General features: G+C 38.4%; 2 protein-coding genes across 4 annotated transcripts in view; both read right to left on the bottom strand.

The window, feature by feature from the left end:
* Positions 1-3271, bottom strand: part of SLC25A17 (solute carrier family 25 member 17) — a 52986-nt gene extending 49715 nt beyond the window's left edge. Inside the window, exon 1 of one of the 3 annotated variants that reach the window (XM_032645479.1) lies at positions 3091-3271. In XM_032645479.1, the coding sequence (XP_032501370.1) occupies positions 3091-3144 (54 nt within the window). In that variant the 5' untranslated portion in view covers positions 3145-3271. The remainder of the gene's footprint in view (positions 1-3090) is intronic. The other 2 variants (XM_032645477.1, XM_032645480.1) reach the window with 2 other exon arrangements.
* A 4237-nt stretch (positions 3272-7508) lies between these two features.
* ST13 (ST13 Hsp70 interacting protein) overlaps positions 7509-16003 on the bottom strand; it is a 28875-nt gene continuing 20380 nt past the window's right edge. Inside the window, exons 8-12 of the mRNA XM_032644566.1 lie at positions 14002-14104; positions 12771-12887; positions 12090-12138; positions 9867-10000; positions 7509-9362 (exon numbers count right to left, since the gene is read on the bottom strand). Coding sequence (XP_032500457.1) covers positions 9234-9362; positions 9867-10000; positions 12090-12138; positions 12771-12887; positions 14002-14104 — 532 coding nt within the window. The 3' untranslated portion in view covers positions 7509-9233. The remainder of the gene's footprint in view (positions 9363-9866; positions 10001-12089; positions 12139-12770; positions 12888-14001; positions 14105-16003) is intronic.

Genomic DNA, 16003 nt, shown 5'->3' with positions numbered 1-16003 from the left:
AGAGGCCCGCGTACCGCAAAAAAAAAAAAAAAAAGGTTGTAAATCAACATCTTAAACAATGACCCAACAATCTTTTGGGGAGAAGCCACAACTAATTACTCCAGGCAACTCTGGAGTTTATACCAAATCCTGACGTTTATGTCAGGATTCCGACCCAGGCTGCCTAGCTCCAGTCAGGCATTCAAATGCTCTTAACTACTATGCTCTCCTGGATCATCTCAAAGCTTTGGTTGAACATCATGGCAAAGGCATTTAATTAAACATGAGCCATTCATTACCACAGTACTATACCATTAAAAGCAATGCCATTTTTCTCGTCAAATGTCTCATCAAATGTAGTGACATTTTGTGGTGAAATTGTTTTCCTTTGGTAGCAACCAGAAGAAAGCAGGGTCCATGTTGTGTGGTGTATCCTTAACTCAAAAATTTACAAAAAGAGTTTGAGAACCACTCTTTGGCATGAAAATTCAAAAGAATAACAAAACACAATGCAATTTCTCATTTAGACATGTGCCAGGAACAGTACTGCCCCGAGGGAAGCAAGAGAAAAAAAAATTGTTTTTACAAAAGTATATCTATTAGATAATCTAACATAGCTTATGGGAGAAAGAAAAACCACTGCAAATTCAGGGTGCATAATTTCAAGCAGAACTTTTAACAAGAGAAAAATAGGCAACAAGGAGAGAAAAAAAATAGAAATGTCTCTGCAGGTTAAATAGAGATAGTATCACCTCTACCCCCAATCACTGTCTATAGCAGGGCTCAGAAAACTAAGACCAAGGGCCAGCTTGATGCACTGACTGGTTTCATAAATAAGATTTTATTGGAACACAGCTCTGCCCATTCATTTACTTATTGTCAATGGCTGCTTTCAAACTATCGTGGCAGGGTTGAACAGCTTCACCAGAGACGATACACCTATATATTTACCATCTGCCTCCTTAAAGAAAAAGTTTGCCAACACTTATTTTCTTTCATAAAACTTAAAACTATCTAAAATTACTTTTTTGATTTACTCAATTATTGTCTGACTTCTCCATTGGAATGCAAACTTCATGACGAAAAAGACTTTGTTCTCCACTATACTTCTAGCATCTAGAACAGTGCATAGCACGTAAAAAGCACTCAGTAAAGATGTTGAATGAATGGCATTTACTGAGAGAAAGGAGAACAAACATTTCCCATCTTCCCATTTTCTCTTTGTTGCACTATTCTCCCCCCTAATACACCAAAACAAGTCCTCTCAATTAACCACTGGATTTATCATGTTGATAAATCTAATGGTTAATTCTCAGTCCTCATCTTATCTGACTCACCAGCAGCACCTGACCTAGTTGGTCTACACCCTTCTCCATGCGACTCTCAGAACACCACATTCTCTTAGTTTTCATCCTACCCTAGTGGCCCTTCCTTAGTCTCCTTTGCTGGTGCTCTCATTTCCCCAACCTCTTAATGTTGGCATGTTTCAAGGCTAAATCTTTGAGACTTTTCTCTCAGTCCACACTCATTTGTTAGCTCATCTAGTCTCATGACTATTCTTAGGCATTTCAAACGTAACTAGTCAAAATCCAAAACCATTCTCATCTTTCCCCCAAAAGCTGCTCCTTTACAGTCTTCACCATCTCAGTAAATGGGAATATCATCCTTCCAGTTGCTCAAGACCCAAACTCTTGGGAGTCAACCAACTCACATCGTGTTACACCCAACATCCAATCTACCATCAAACCCTGGTGGCTCTATCTCAAAATATATTCCAGGTTCATGATCACTTCTCACAACCTCACTGCTACCATCTTAGTCCCTTGACAGTTTCCCTGCTTCCACGCTTGCTCCCGTACAGTCTACTCTCAACAGAGCAGCCAGGGTGATCACGTTTAAAATGTACATCTGCAAGTTGCTACATGCTCAAAAGAACTTGCTCTAATAGCTAGTTAGCTGTCTTTCACACTCAGAGTTAAAATTCTTACACAATTTGGTCTCCTGAAACCATTTTGCCTCTTTGTTCCCTCCACGCCAGACACACAGGCCTCCAATGCCTATCCTAGAGCACATCAAACAAACTTCCATTTCAGTGCCTTTACACTGGCTGAAAGCTTGATCTAACTGAATGAACCAGGACTCCTGAATCAGGCACTTCCATGAACTATTGTGTCATCTAATTCACGTAACAACTCTGTGAGGTAGGTGTCAATACCCCTACTTTACAGATTAGGAAAGTGAGGTTTACAGGCCACCCATCTAACAAGTGACGAGTTGGGGTTCAACTCCCATTAGCCTACACAGAACATGAGCTCTCAGTGCACTTTTGGGGGCCTAGGAGAAGAGGACTCAGTCAGTGATATTCCTCTGAAGTCCCAGTGACTCCACGTGCGTGTTGACAGCTAGAGAAGGATGTGAGAAAGGGCAGGCAGAGAGACAGGACGAGAACCACAGAGGAAGTTACTCAAACCAAGAGTGAAAAGTTTCAAGGAAAAGGGAGTGGTGTCAAATGGAAGCGAGAAATCCAGAAGCCCAAGCACCAAGCACATTCCTCAGAGTAAACCACATATGTGGTAGACAGCGACTCTAATCTTGATTTAATTAAAAAAAAAAAGTATCTTCTCCTGCCAATGATATTGGCCAGAGATATCCCTGCTAGGTACTGCCACTTGTCTGCAGCAAGTGTGTGAAAATAGGCTGTAGTTAAGAATGTGATTCAGCAACACAGCTTCACACCTAGGTTTTCCTCTGCCCCAGTCAGACAAAGTTTGGGCGTGCGGTGGGGTGGGTTTAGGGGGACGACTGCCCTTTAAATTTCAGAAGGCAAAGAAAACGGCAATGATCTTCTTCCTGACTCCCTGTGGCGGTGTGGGATCACCGCTGCCTACATCCCAGATATTCTGTAAGAGGTCAAAGCGGTAGCCAGGGGCGGAGGGTGAGTGTCGGGCCTCGCCCAAAATTCTTCCAGCAACATTTCGCCTATGCTCCATTCCTCTATGTTCCAGTCACGATACGATCTGCTTCTCATCCCCACCCCCCAGCCATATCCCGGTCTGGCCCCAGAAAAGCCCCACACCCCGCAGTGGCCCGGGCATAAAGATCCCGCCTCACCACGGCTCCCGCCACGGCGTGTACCAGGCTTTCGTAGGACAGCACGGAAGCCATAGGTGCGGTTCCCGCAGACCTGACCACAGTTTTCTCGCAGGAGCCGCAAACAGGCGGTAACGAGCACCTGAGCCCCGGGCGGCAACGTCACCAACTCCAACCCCTCAGGCCCACCTCCTCCAGAACTACTTCCGGGTCGCAGGGCGCCCGCCCAGTCTCTCGGCCGTAGGCCGCAGGGGAAGGAAGAGGGAAAGACGGGACTGGGAACGCCCCTTGACTCTGATTGGTCCCCGGGCCTTGCGCGGGGCGGGGCAGCACGGTGCTGTCCCTACCACGCGGAGCGGTGGGTCGGGCCGAAATTCAGTACGGGATGGGTCAGCTTCGACTTCCGCTACGTTCTCGGGACCTGGCCAGTCGTACTTCACACCTACTGCAACACTGAAGACTTCAGAAAACTTGGACAGCCTCATTTTTCTCCACTTCTCTCCATAAGACAAGATGGAGACAAGCAAGATGGGGGACTCATCTTCCTGTTTCTCTTTTGAGACTCTACTCGTATTTGCTCTCGCTAGTATTTTTAGTCACATTTTGGTCAAGAGGAAATAAATGTTGATTGGGCAAGGTCCTCCCCTCTGAAAAACCCTGGTGGGAAGAGAACTTGAGCTTCAGGAAATCAAAATGATCAGATGGAGGTGGGGACAAACTAGTAGGCACCCAGGAAAATCATTTGACCTCTTGGTTTCCTCCTTTGTGGAATGACAAGTGTTAATACCGTGAGGATTAGAAAAGTTAATTTACGTAGACGTGCTTTATAAAATACCGGAAAAAATTTTCCATGTTACAAAGCGAAAACCCTAACTACACAGAACTAGAAAAATCACATTCTACCCCTCACCCACAATTACTCGAGCACCATAGCTTTGTGCGTCTGTCTGTTTCAGTACCAGTTAAGTTTACTTTTATAATATCTTTGCTGATAGTCCTTGATTGCTTGCTACAGCCAGGCCCAGTGCTTTACGCCCTTTATCACATTTACTCCCAGGAAAGGGCCCCAACAATGTTTACCTGGTCATGTTTTCACAAAACTTGCATACAATATTTTAAATGCTATTGGTTAAGATCCCTTTCCACTTAAACTCCCTTTCATTTACAGTGGTGCTACAGTGACGACAGTTAAGTTAAAAGAAAGTTCGGGCACACAGTTGGATTTAGAGATATTTATATGTATTAATACAGGTTACTGCTAGGCATCCTATGTTAGGAATCGCTTCCAGGAATACTCCCACCACTCCCTAAGGTCATGACATGAGGTGCAGGTCCAAAAGTCAAATGAAGATAGGATTCTGGCAGTGGAACATAGAAGCTTGTCCGCTGTAAAATTTAACCAGAGGACTCAGTTCTCACAGACTCCTACTTAAATTGGAAGCTCTCTCAAGAAAAAACTGGACTATGTAGCATACAGATTTATAAACACACTTTACAAATACTTTCCCTTTATGATGGTAATTGAACACAATACTTTTCAGAATTACCATGTGTCGGGTATGACCTAGAGCAGACAGCACGTCCATCTGTGTTAAATCTTTTGCATCCCAGCTATCAAAAAATATTTTGATCAAAAATAAAAATATTTTGATCATGATGGAATTATCTATTCTATTGAAAACACAAAAGTCATATAATCAGAGTAGGCAGCAGAAAATGTAGCAATTCCATAGGTATATCATTTATTAAATGGAACTATCTCTATAGTTGTGATGGTTATTTCCAATTTCTAAAAGTAACATTTTGCTCATTCTAAACATTCACTTTCACATCTCAGTATTCCTAATTATATACTGTTTTTCTTAAACAGGGCTCCCTGAATTATACAAGCACTAAGTCCCACACTACATAAACGATATACTAAAAATTTAGCATCATTCTGTTCACACCCATACCATCATTACAAAATAGTTAAAAATAACCTAGCCATAACTGATTACCTTCCTATTTGTTTATACACTGCCATATGGTCAGGTTACTTACACCGCAACCTGAAAATGTCCTCGTGATCTGCGAGTGAACTGCTTAAGGACATCCTGATTATATACCAGATACCTAGAATTTCATAGCACTTACACACGAGTTTATGCTAATTCTATTTACCTCCTTACTACTCTGGTTCCACCTAATACTTAGAATCCAGTTTTAAAACTTCTGCCAACACGACATGCCTTACTCAGTTTAGATATGACTTCTTGAAGTTTACCAGCTATCCTTAACTATATTTTCCTATGTACTTTAGGCGACGCACCCCCAAATATATGCACTCCAAAATATGCTTTATTGGTTATAAATATTGGTACATACTAATTTTTTTAAATTACGGCCAAACATTATTTTTGCTGTGTTGGGTCTTCGTTTCTGTGCGAGGGCTTTCTCTAGTTATGGCAAGCGAGGGCCACTCGTCATCGCTGTGCGCCCAGGGCCTCTCACTATCGCGGCCTCTCTTGTTGCGGAGCACAGGCTCCAGACGTGCAGGGTCAGTAGCTGTGGCTCACGGGCCTAGCTGCTCCGCGGCATGTGGGATCCTCCCAGACCAGGGCTCGAACCCGTGTCCCTCGCATTAGCAGGCAGATTCTCAACCACTGCGCCACCAGGGAAGCCCGGCACCTAACTTTTAAAAACTAATTATTTCTTGTCCCTCTAATAGGGCCCATCACAAGTGGACTAACAGCACAATTATGCCATCAGACTTCTACTAGGAAAAACCCCTGTGGAGGTGCATTGTCAGCACCAATGATATGTTATGCCTTATTTAACTAATGCCCTTCAAATGTACATTTAGTTTTCAGTTTCTTAAATGAACAGTTCTGCAAGAAGCAACCTAGTACACAGAGGGGAGGCAGCAGAGCATAGAATTTAGGAACAAGACATTTGAAGCCACACGCCTGATGAGAATCTCAGCTCCACAAATCAACTATGTTATCTTGGACAATTTACGTAAGTGCTTCAGTTTCCTCATCTATATAAAATGGGGAGGAGTACTCACCCTTGTGGTCATTACCAGAATCAAGTCAATACTTGCAGAATAAAAGTGCTTGGCACAGATTACTACTCACCTGATGTATGTGCCTACTTGGGTGCATTAATTTTAGATACGAGCAAATCTCTAAAATACTGCTTCTCCCTTATCCCATTAGGCCAGTATTTCCTAGTGTGGCACATTGCTAGTTGTTACTCTGGGTCTTTTCTCCATTTCTCTGTAGTAGTAATTATTTTTGTTGGGCACATGACCACACAGCTATGGAATATTTTCTAGGTTTACTTGGAGCTAAATATTGTCTCAAAACAAAAATGACCAATGGGATATGAGGACAGAATGTTACTTCCATGGATTAGCATCAGTATCTCAGCATACACTTCCCTGGTGCCTTCTCCAGTTTTGGGGGGCTAGATGAGCACCAGAGCAAGCACCTTTGAACATAGCAATGGAAGCTCCCTTCTAAATACGGCACAAGTGCTTACCTCTGAACTGCGACCTGAAGAAATGTAAAGCTCTATTTTACTTAAGCTAATATATTTTTAGGGGTCCTTGTTAACACTGTATAATCTAAAGTCTACTGTGCTTAGTAAATACCTTAGGATTAATGATATAGAGACATAAAAGAATTAGAACATGTGCTGAAAAAAAGGGGAGTGGTGGTGGGAAGAGTCAATATCCAGTCTTGAAGCCACACTGTATTTTTAACGTAGCTAGAGATATCCAATAAATATATATATATATTTATTATTTAAATAATGATGCCATTGATCACTGTGAATCAGCCAGGAACAAAGATCGCCATGTGTTTTTCTTTTTTTTTTAAACCCCTCATTTAACTATATATATATATATATTTTTTTTTTTTTTTGGCGGTACAAGGGCCTCTCACTGTTGTGGCCTCTCCCCTTGGGGAGCACAGGCTCCGGACGCGCAGGCTCAGCAGCCAATGGCTCACGTGCCCAGCCGTTCCACGGCATGTGGGATTTTCCCGAACCGGGGCACGAACCCACATCTCCTGCATCGGCAGGCGGACTCTCAACCACTGCGCCACCAGGGAAGCCCCTAACTATATATTTTTAAGCAGAAAAAAAGTCCTTTAGTTTTCCTTCTTATAGCATCATTGGCACAAGAACAGAACATTTCTGGTTTAGAAATGATGTTCAGTTTCTACAAAAATGAAGATGTACTTTGTATTAACTTAAAAGTCCAAAAAGCACAGGATACATTTTCAGACCAATTTTACTTTTACCCACGTATGGTAATATGTGCAATGTTAGAATGTACTTAGGTAATGTGTAAATCAAATGAAAAATCCAGAAGCAGCTGGTCCTAAATTACAGCACACACACTGGAAATTCTGAGAAAGGAGAACACATATTAACAAAAAGAACACCAGCAAGCTCACACTCAAGTTTATATGCTGAGTATTTTTAAAGGGTTTAAAAAGCATAATCAGCATACAGCTTTTTCTCACTTAACAGATGCATTTCTATTTGCTTGCATACAGCAAAGGGTAAAAACTTGAATCAACTTACTTATGATTTCAGAAATGTATTCCATGGAATTTACTTCACTGCTCCTACCACTGATTCTTCAAATAAGCAAAGTACAGAGGGTCTCATCCCCTGAAACTGCTTTTAAACTAGCACTTTACATTGAAAAATAAGTAGAAACCTAGCAATTCCTGGTACAGTGCCTGGACTTAGCCTCATTTAATATAAGAATTGGATGTACAACAAAAAATTTATCATTTTCTTTATCCTTGGAGGACAGGGAAGGAATAAGGAGAGGTGGGGACATGGCTGCAGTATTTAAGAGCTGAATAGAACAATGCATCTTTCACAATGCTGAGAACTCCACAAAGAAGAACCACCATGAATCTCATCAATTTTTTTAGTTCATGCTGGATTAGGAATTTAGATTCCCCTCTTTGTGTATCAATTAATTCAAACTTCTCCCAAAATTAATACAAGATAAACTCTAACAGCAATAGGTATTTCCTAAGTAGGAGACCAAACACCAAAGGGAATCCCTTCTTCCAACGTCTTTTGGTATGTTAAGATTTCACCAAAGAGAAAATCTAACACTTAAATATGAAATCTCTAGGCCAAGTAAGAAACTACAGCTATTATGGGTATTACCCTACATAGCCACTATTTGTATTACATATTAAATTAAACCCAGCGTTAAATATGCTTGCATAATTATGCTGTGAATGATGATAGCAGTGATGACGCTAGTGAAAAAGCATCAGCTTTACCCCAAGAAGAGTAGGATGAAAAAAATGTGAAAACAAGTAGAAAGCAAAGAGTTGGGCATTTTCTGATCTGAAAAGAACACTTTAAACATAGAAATACAAAAAGAAAAGTATTCCCTTATTTCCCCTGTGTGGAAATGTGAAACATTTATTTTAGATATCAGACAAGAACAAAGTAATCCAATTTTACTGCAGCAGTATAAAAATCATCCTTTCACCACAGTGTAAGATTTAAGCCATCTGCACAAGGGTACACATTATATAAAATGTAGTAAGATTACTGCTGCCCTGCCAAGTACTTCCAGTCCCTACCCAGGTCCTACTGCAAGACTGGTGGTCCCAATAGTTTCATGGAAGCAAATCATTAAAAATAATAATAATAAAGCAATTAAAAAGACAAATCAAAATGTCTCAGTGACCATATATCCAACTCAAACTTTATCTATTTAAATGTTACATTTGCTTCCCACTAATAAATCTTTATTTCACTCAAACTTGAACAATAAATCTTCCATACTGAAGTATCTTCCTTGCCTAACTAATTCAAAGGAAAAAACCAAAATGATTAGTAAAGAAAAATGTAGGGATTAACACACCCTTTTGTTTTAAATATTTTTAAGGTTTAAAAATTGTTTAAAGTTTTAAATTTCTAGTAAGAAAACATTATCTGAATGAATACCCTAATGGCAAACCACTGTAAAATGTTTCAGCTGCATTTGGAGCAGAGGGGTAGGGATTATCTTCAAAGCACCCCAGCTTTCTTCATGAGAAGATCAGAGGTACACTGGTTTGTATTATTGCGACATCCATTAGGTGATCTAAGTTGCTTTTTCTTCAGCAGGGGCTTTATTTGTCAGAAGGGCATTATGCTTGACCTCCAAATTTGGCCGACAATTTACTGATGAGATTCATAACCTTTGGGTTGCTCTGATATTTTGACATATTTGCCGGGTTCTGAGCCACATCCTGGAAGGCCACCATAACTTCTGGATCCTGCAAAGAAAGGTGTGTCTGTGTATATATATATGTGTATATATATATATATATTTAGTATGAAAAAAAATGTTCTATGGGTCATCAGTTTTGTTATCCTACATCCTATCTCTTTATTCAGACCTTCAAATTTGTCATGGCTAAGTCAACTCAGGTTTGGACAAGTCCCTGAAGCGTAAACATTATTAATGTGTACTTCCAACTCCAACTCAATGATGTCACTTCAGACAATGAAAAAAAAGATATACAATTTTGATACAAAGAAAAGGACAACAGGATATAATTACCAACTATTACAGAGTATTTCCCTATAAACCACTTTTAAAAACTTAAGCTACTCATTCTGAAAAAAAGAACATGAATGTCACAACTGCATAAAAAGCTATTTGGTAATTCAGCTCAATAAAATATGGCCAACAGAGTAACCTTAACCTGTCTCCACATAGAATTATGAAAGAAATGCCTCAGTGATATAAAGTCCAACTTTGTTCTTCCAAGTCTTACCTGCATGGCTGCAAGAACCTCTGGATCACTAAGAATTTCATTGAGCCCAGGCATTCCTGCCATTCCAGGCATGCCCCCTCCCATTCCAGGCATTCCTCCAGGAAAATTACCAGGCATTCCGCCAGGAAAGCCACCTACAAGAATAAATGAAAAAAAAAGAAAAAAAAAAAAAAAAAAAAAGAATAAATGAAAGATCTGTACAGACACCAAGCATATTCCCAAGCAGTCTGAGTACACTATTTCCTCCTGATTAAAATAACACATGTGCATACCCAAAGAACAAGAGTGCTACTAAACACAAAGTAGTCTGAACATTCTAACTGGATGTAACAAGACATAATTTTTAACATTATTTAAAAATAAGGCTGTAAATATTTTTTTCCTAGTAACAAAACTTTAAAAAGAAAACTAGTCTTACCTCAGAGAGAAAACTAACAGTCCCTTGGAATTATAAAATTAAAAAGTCTCGTAAGTCACCTTGTATCTTATCTTCTCATTCTTTAATATTATTTGTCTGTTTCAATTTAAAGTTAATTCATATGAGTTTAGTTTTTTTTTTCCCCCCAAAGAAACTATATTCCCCTAAGCTAACTGCTTCCTTCAAGAACTACCTGAAATGCTTGTTATAAAAAGCTGTGGATTTTTGGGAGTCCCCTGGTGGTCCAGTGGTTAGGATTTGGTGCTTTTCACTGCCGCGAGCCAGGTTCAATCCCTGGTCAGGGAACTGAGATTCTGCAAGCTGCAGGACTCAGCCAAAAATTTTTAAAAAAGCTGTGGATCTTAATCTCCACCCTGACTGCCTCAAAATTTCTGAAAGTAAAACTGAAAATCTGCATTTTTAACAAGCAGTCCTGGTGTCTCTTTTTTACACTGAAAACAATGCTCTAGCAAAAAAGATTTAATTCTCCCAGTATATTTTTAGATTACAAACCCAAACTTTTCTACTCAGTTTTTCACTACCATAAACCTTTATGTCCACTGGAGATATCCTAAAATCACAATTAACACCAACATAGGGACATCCTAAAAAGAAATACAGGTAACATTAATCTACAGATCAAGGGTCATTACAAATAAAGCTATCATAAAGAAGAAACACCTATAACACAGTGATTTCCATCTGTCTCAACAATACAAACGTGCCCATAAATAACTAACAATCACAGATAAGGAGATCTAATCGGGGGCCTGAAAACAACTTCTAGCTTCTTATGCTACTGCTGACTTTTTAAAACTACTTTCTACAAAAATTACTGACCCAAGGCAACAATAGTCAGCCAGTCTGCTTGTCAAATCCATATAATAAAACCCACATAACAAAAAATTATCTCTAGTACTAGTCCACATTAGTGGTCATTTCCTAAAACAAAGGTACCTGATATAAGATATTATCTAATAAACAGAAAGTAAGCTATGAGCTAAAATTTATTTTCTTGCTTTTTCTCCAAGTCATCCTCAATGTATGTTCTTTCCTTTTGTTTTTTTTTTTTTAGTTGCTTGCACATGACCTTTCAGATTAGAGGCTACCTTTCCTAGCCTCTGACCACGTGGTAAATTCTAAGCAAGGGAAGCATAAGTGGTGTGCAGCTGCCTCTATAAACCTTTACAAGAAAGCTAGTTGCAGCTGCTGATCCCCCATTACAATTACGAACTTAAAAAAAAAAAACAACTCTCTTCTCTTTACGTAAATTTCACACCGCCTCATTCTACCTGTATCGCATAGGCCTCTATCATTCAAGGCTTTTGCCTCACTAGTAATTTCTGATCACTTGACATTTGCAAGAAAGGGAAGAATGTGTTGATATATTAATTCTACACTGAATGCAGAACTTTTTGTGCTTAATGATTCCATGCTTTTACCTAGTATCTTCATGAATATCAATGTATAATAGAACAAAATTCCATTACAGCCATTTAGGAATACTCTAATTAATACATCATAATAAATTCTTATAGTCTTTTAATAAAATACAATGCTCAGACCTCAGTAAATTTTATCTATTTTTAAAAAGTATACTGCTCAAAATATGAGGAAAATAATATACTGTATTTCCACTAACAAAATTTTTAACAAGAATGAAACTTTCTAGAGGCTGACATTCTAAAGACTCAGTGTTCCAGGGACTAATAGTACAAAATACAATATACATACCTGAGCCTCCAAATCAGAATATTACCCAATTATTTACAATATTAAGAGTTTTAATTTTTCTTTCAAAATACCTGGAAAAGAGCCATACTGAGCTCCTGATTGTCGTCTGGCTTCTTCCTCCTTTAATACAAAGAGGAAATTAAATTATATAATAAGAAGGGGGAAGTCTGCTGTCCACGCCTACCTTATCCATGCAAAACCATGAAAAAACTGTAAAATAAGCTAGTTAGAGGACTTACAAGTTTTGACAAGTTTCAAATGGCAATGTTGGACTAAAGGAGACACCCCATCTCCCAAAAAACAATTTTCAATTGGATTCTCAATGAGTATTACTTTTGGTAATGATTTCAAGTAATATTTTTGATTGTAACTAAAACTAAAAAATAACTAGAGTCAATTTAAATAGCTATGAATCCACTATTAAAACGGAAGTAATCATAAAACTTAAAATATCAGGGCTTGCATCCTAAAGAAAGCAAATAATACTGCCAAGTTTTAAATTAATTACTTCATCAGGAAAAAGTCTTGATTTTAGGAGAACACAAACAAGGATATAAATTGGTGCTATACAAACTCACTTAAGAATCTGAAGACTAAGCAATGACGGGAAGGAAACCTTCCTTTAAGTAGTATCACTATCCTACAGAACTGCAGCCAGCTCTTTTTATTTAACAAGAGCCAGGAATTAGAATGATATCCAAAAGTCTCATCTACTATATTTTGCTTTAATGGTTTAAGTATAGAAACCTTACCCTCTGGGCTCTCTCATGTTCTTCCCGAGCCTTCTTGACCCTTTCTATTCTTTCTTTGATCTCTCGCTCTTCACGTTTTCGCTCATACTTTCTCCGATGTTCAGCAATTTTCTGGGCCTAGGGAAGAAACAGCCACAGAAAAATGTCTTCTCTGAAAGTTGAATAAGGTCAGCACAAATCAATGGTTTTGTTAAAGAATTACTTTTCTTTGTGGAGAGATTTAATTCAACACATAGTTGTGGAAAATGGGTTAGATTTACCCTATAGAAAAAGACCTAACTCAGGCTTTAACAAGTCCACTGTGAAACAAAGAAAAGAGGCTGGGATTTGAAGTTAGAGAAAAGTGTTAAAAATTTCAAACAATTACCTAGTGCAAGGATGACAAACAGATGTCAAATTGCATGACAATTTTTGCCTGATACCTGCCATGGGAAGGCAGAGACTGGGAACACACATACCAGTTACTTCCCACAGTCTAACTATACTGAAGTTTTCCTCATCGATAAAATGAGAGGGCAGGGAGAAGTATGTTAGTCTTAACTATAACAATCAAGAGAAAATATGTACCAGGCACTAGTACATAGTCCATGCCAAACATCTGGAATCTAGTGTTTATTCACAGAATAATATAAACGTATGAGATTCATATTCAACCATTATTTTAGCTTGTTTATGATTATTTTTTAAGAACCTTGTGTTCTAGAATATCTCATCCGATAACCTTGCTGAGTTAGCCCTGTTACAAAAAGAAAGAAAATCAAATCATCTGATAGATTAAATTCAGTAAAACTTCCACCATCTTAAAGCCTCTGATAGTAAATTCTTGAACTTCCCACAAAGCTGAAAGATTTACCATGTAAACGCACTAAGTTGTTTTAACTAACAATTTTAGATAGAAATAAGGACAAACCAGACTCAATCTTGGGCTGCATTTTATAAATTTTCTATTTGTTCTTTTGCTGTAAACTTGATGCCCCTTTTCCATTTCTAACCTTCTGGTTATAATTTTGCAGGGTTGCAAACAAAATAACATAGCTTGCTGTAATACTGCATGAGAAATTAAAGCATGAAAACCCAATGAGATTTCCTGAGTTCAACACAAATTTAAGTGATTACAGATTATAACTTCCAAAGATTGTTTCTTTGCATCTGTTTTGCAGCTAATTTACTGCTAGGGTGTTAAGTACTAGAGCCATTAGTAATGACTTTTCCCTTCTCTACTTTACCATACCCTTGGTTGAACTTCTTTCAGCATTGCACTAGCATCTTCATCATAATCCAGCTTACAGGCAAGGGCAAGATCATGGGCAGCTTCTTCCCAATGGCCCAAAAGTCTGAAACAGATTTTAAGTAATTTTTGGAGCCTTTTACACATATTCACTTATGTAGCATGGTGTCTTACTTCCTTATTATAAAAAAGGACTGTTACAGAAGAGGTTTAGATATTCAACTACAAATTTTCATGAACCAATTCAATTAGTATGTTCCACTCCATAAAAATTTAGTTTAAATTTCCTCTATGGTAACTGTGAAGCTGTTCTACTAAGAAATGTTTAAAAGCTTTTAAAAAATTGTTTCAATTCACAGTATTATGATGTTTTAAAAATTATATAGAGCCACAACTTTCAACTCATTAAAAACAGGGTTAACATGATGCGTATTCAGCATGCTACCTTCTATATGGGATAGAAAACAACATGTGTGCACATATTATTTAAAAAGGAGAGATGGGGGCTTCCCTGGTGGCACAGTGGTTGAGAGTCTGCCTGCCGATGCAGGGGACACGGGTTCGTGCCCTGGTCAGGGAAGATCCCACATGCCGTGGGGAGTGGCTAGGCCCATGAGCCATGGTCGCTGAGCCTGCGCATCCAGAGCCTGTGCTCCGCAACGGGAGAGGTCACAACAGTGAGAGGCCCACGTACCACAAAAAAATAAATAAATAAAAAGGAGAGATGGGATGGATCAGAAACTAAAGGTTGGTGGAGATAGGTAAATATGGAGTAGAGGAGATAGCAATGGAAATGAGACTTCTCTGGTTATACCTATTAACTCAGTTTTAAACATGCAAATGTTTTACATACTCAAATAAGAAAATTAAATCAGAAAGGACAGAAATAAAGCAAGCCCAAACCCTGAACACAAACAGAAATAAAAAGAGGCTAATTATTTATCACATTGACAACATAAACCATACAGGAAAAATTAATTCAAGTAATTTTTAAACCAGTATTCTGACTGTATATCTTAAGTGAGACATATCCTAGGGATAAGAAAGAACTACAAAATAAACTTTACTTAAAGGGTATATTAGTTTTAAGGCATGATTCTAGGAGAATACTATCTAAAATACAAAATGGAAAACATTTAATGTTGAATTTTAATTGAGAATATCGGTATAAACTCAAAATTTCTCAATTTCTTTCCCTAAAATCATTATTTTTAAAGGTTTTTTCTGACTGTTAATTGAAATGATAATGACGATATCCTGGAAACAATAAACATACCTAGTGGCCAAATTTCAGTTTCCACAAAATAATCCCCACTAAAACAAACCAAGATTTTCTGGAGAAATGGTCTATTCCAAGCTGTTTTTTAATGGTTTTCTTTGATGTTATATATGTGTATTTTTAAATTTATTTTTTATTATTTACTTTTTTGGCTGCATTGGGTCTTAGTTGTGGCACGTGGGATCTTAGTTCCCTGACCAGGGATCAAACCTGCGTCCCCTGCATTGGAATGCAGATTCTTTACCACTGGACCACCAGGGAAGTCCCTGGTCTATTCCAAGCTAAAGTACAAGATGAGTTCTTATACCAGAAGGCCAAGAAATGCTCAAAGCCTAATGGGGTCGATCTCAAGACAATCAACAGCAATGCATGACCTTTCATATACCCAGAGAGCATTAACACAAATTTTCCAATCTTTTACCTGTATCTTTAACATCTGTCTTCATAATCACTAGAGCTACTTTTTGAGTCACCTAATACAGATGGTCCCAAGCATATTCATCTTCCTCTCCATCCACACTTGAAGCATAGTACCTTTTCAATCCATGTAAGATGTAAATAGCACAGGACATTTCATCCCAAACCACAAAGACTCATCTGTATATTAAGTTTTGCTTCCAGGTTTGATTACTGATCTGGGTTAAATTCACCTCTTTATTTTCCCCCTTATCTGACTCTTAAAGTGACCTAACAGCGATCGAAGTAGTCTGAAGCTAGTATATTCCT

Source organism: Phocoena sinus, chromosome 10 (assembly GCF_008692025.1).
Source record: "Phocoena sinus isolate mPhoSin1 chromosome 10, mPhoSin1.pri, whole genome shotgun sequence".
NCBI lineage: Eukaryota > Metazoa > Chordata > Mammalia > Artiodactyla > Phocoenidae > Phocoena > Phocoena sinus.
Note: the sequence above shows the minus strand (reverse complement) of the source record. Positions and strands in the feature narration are given on the sequence as shown.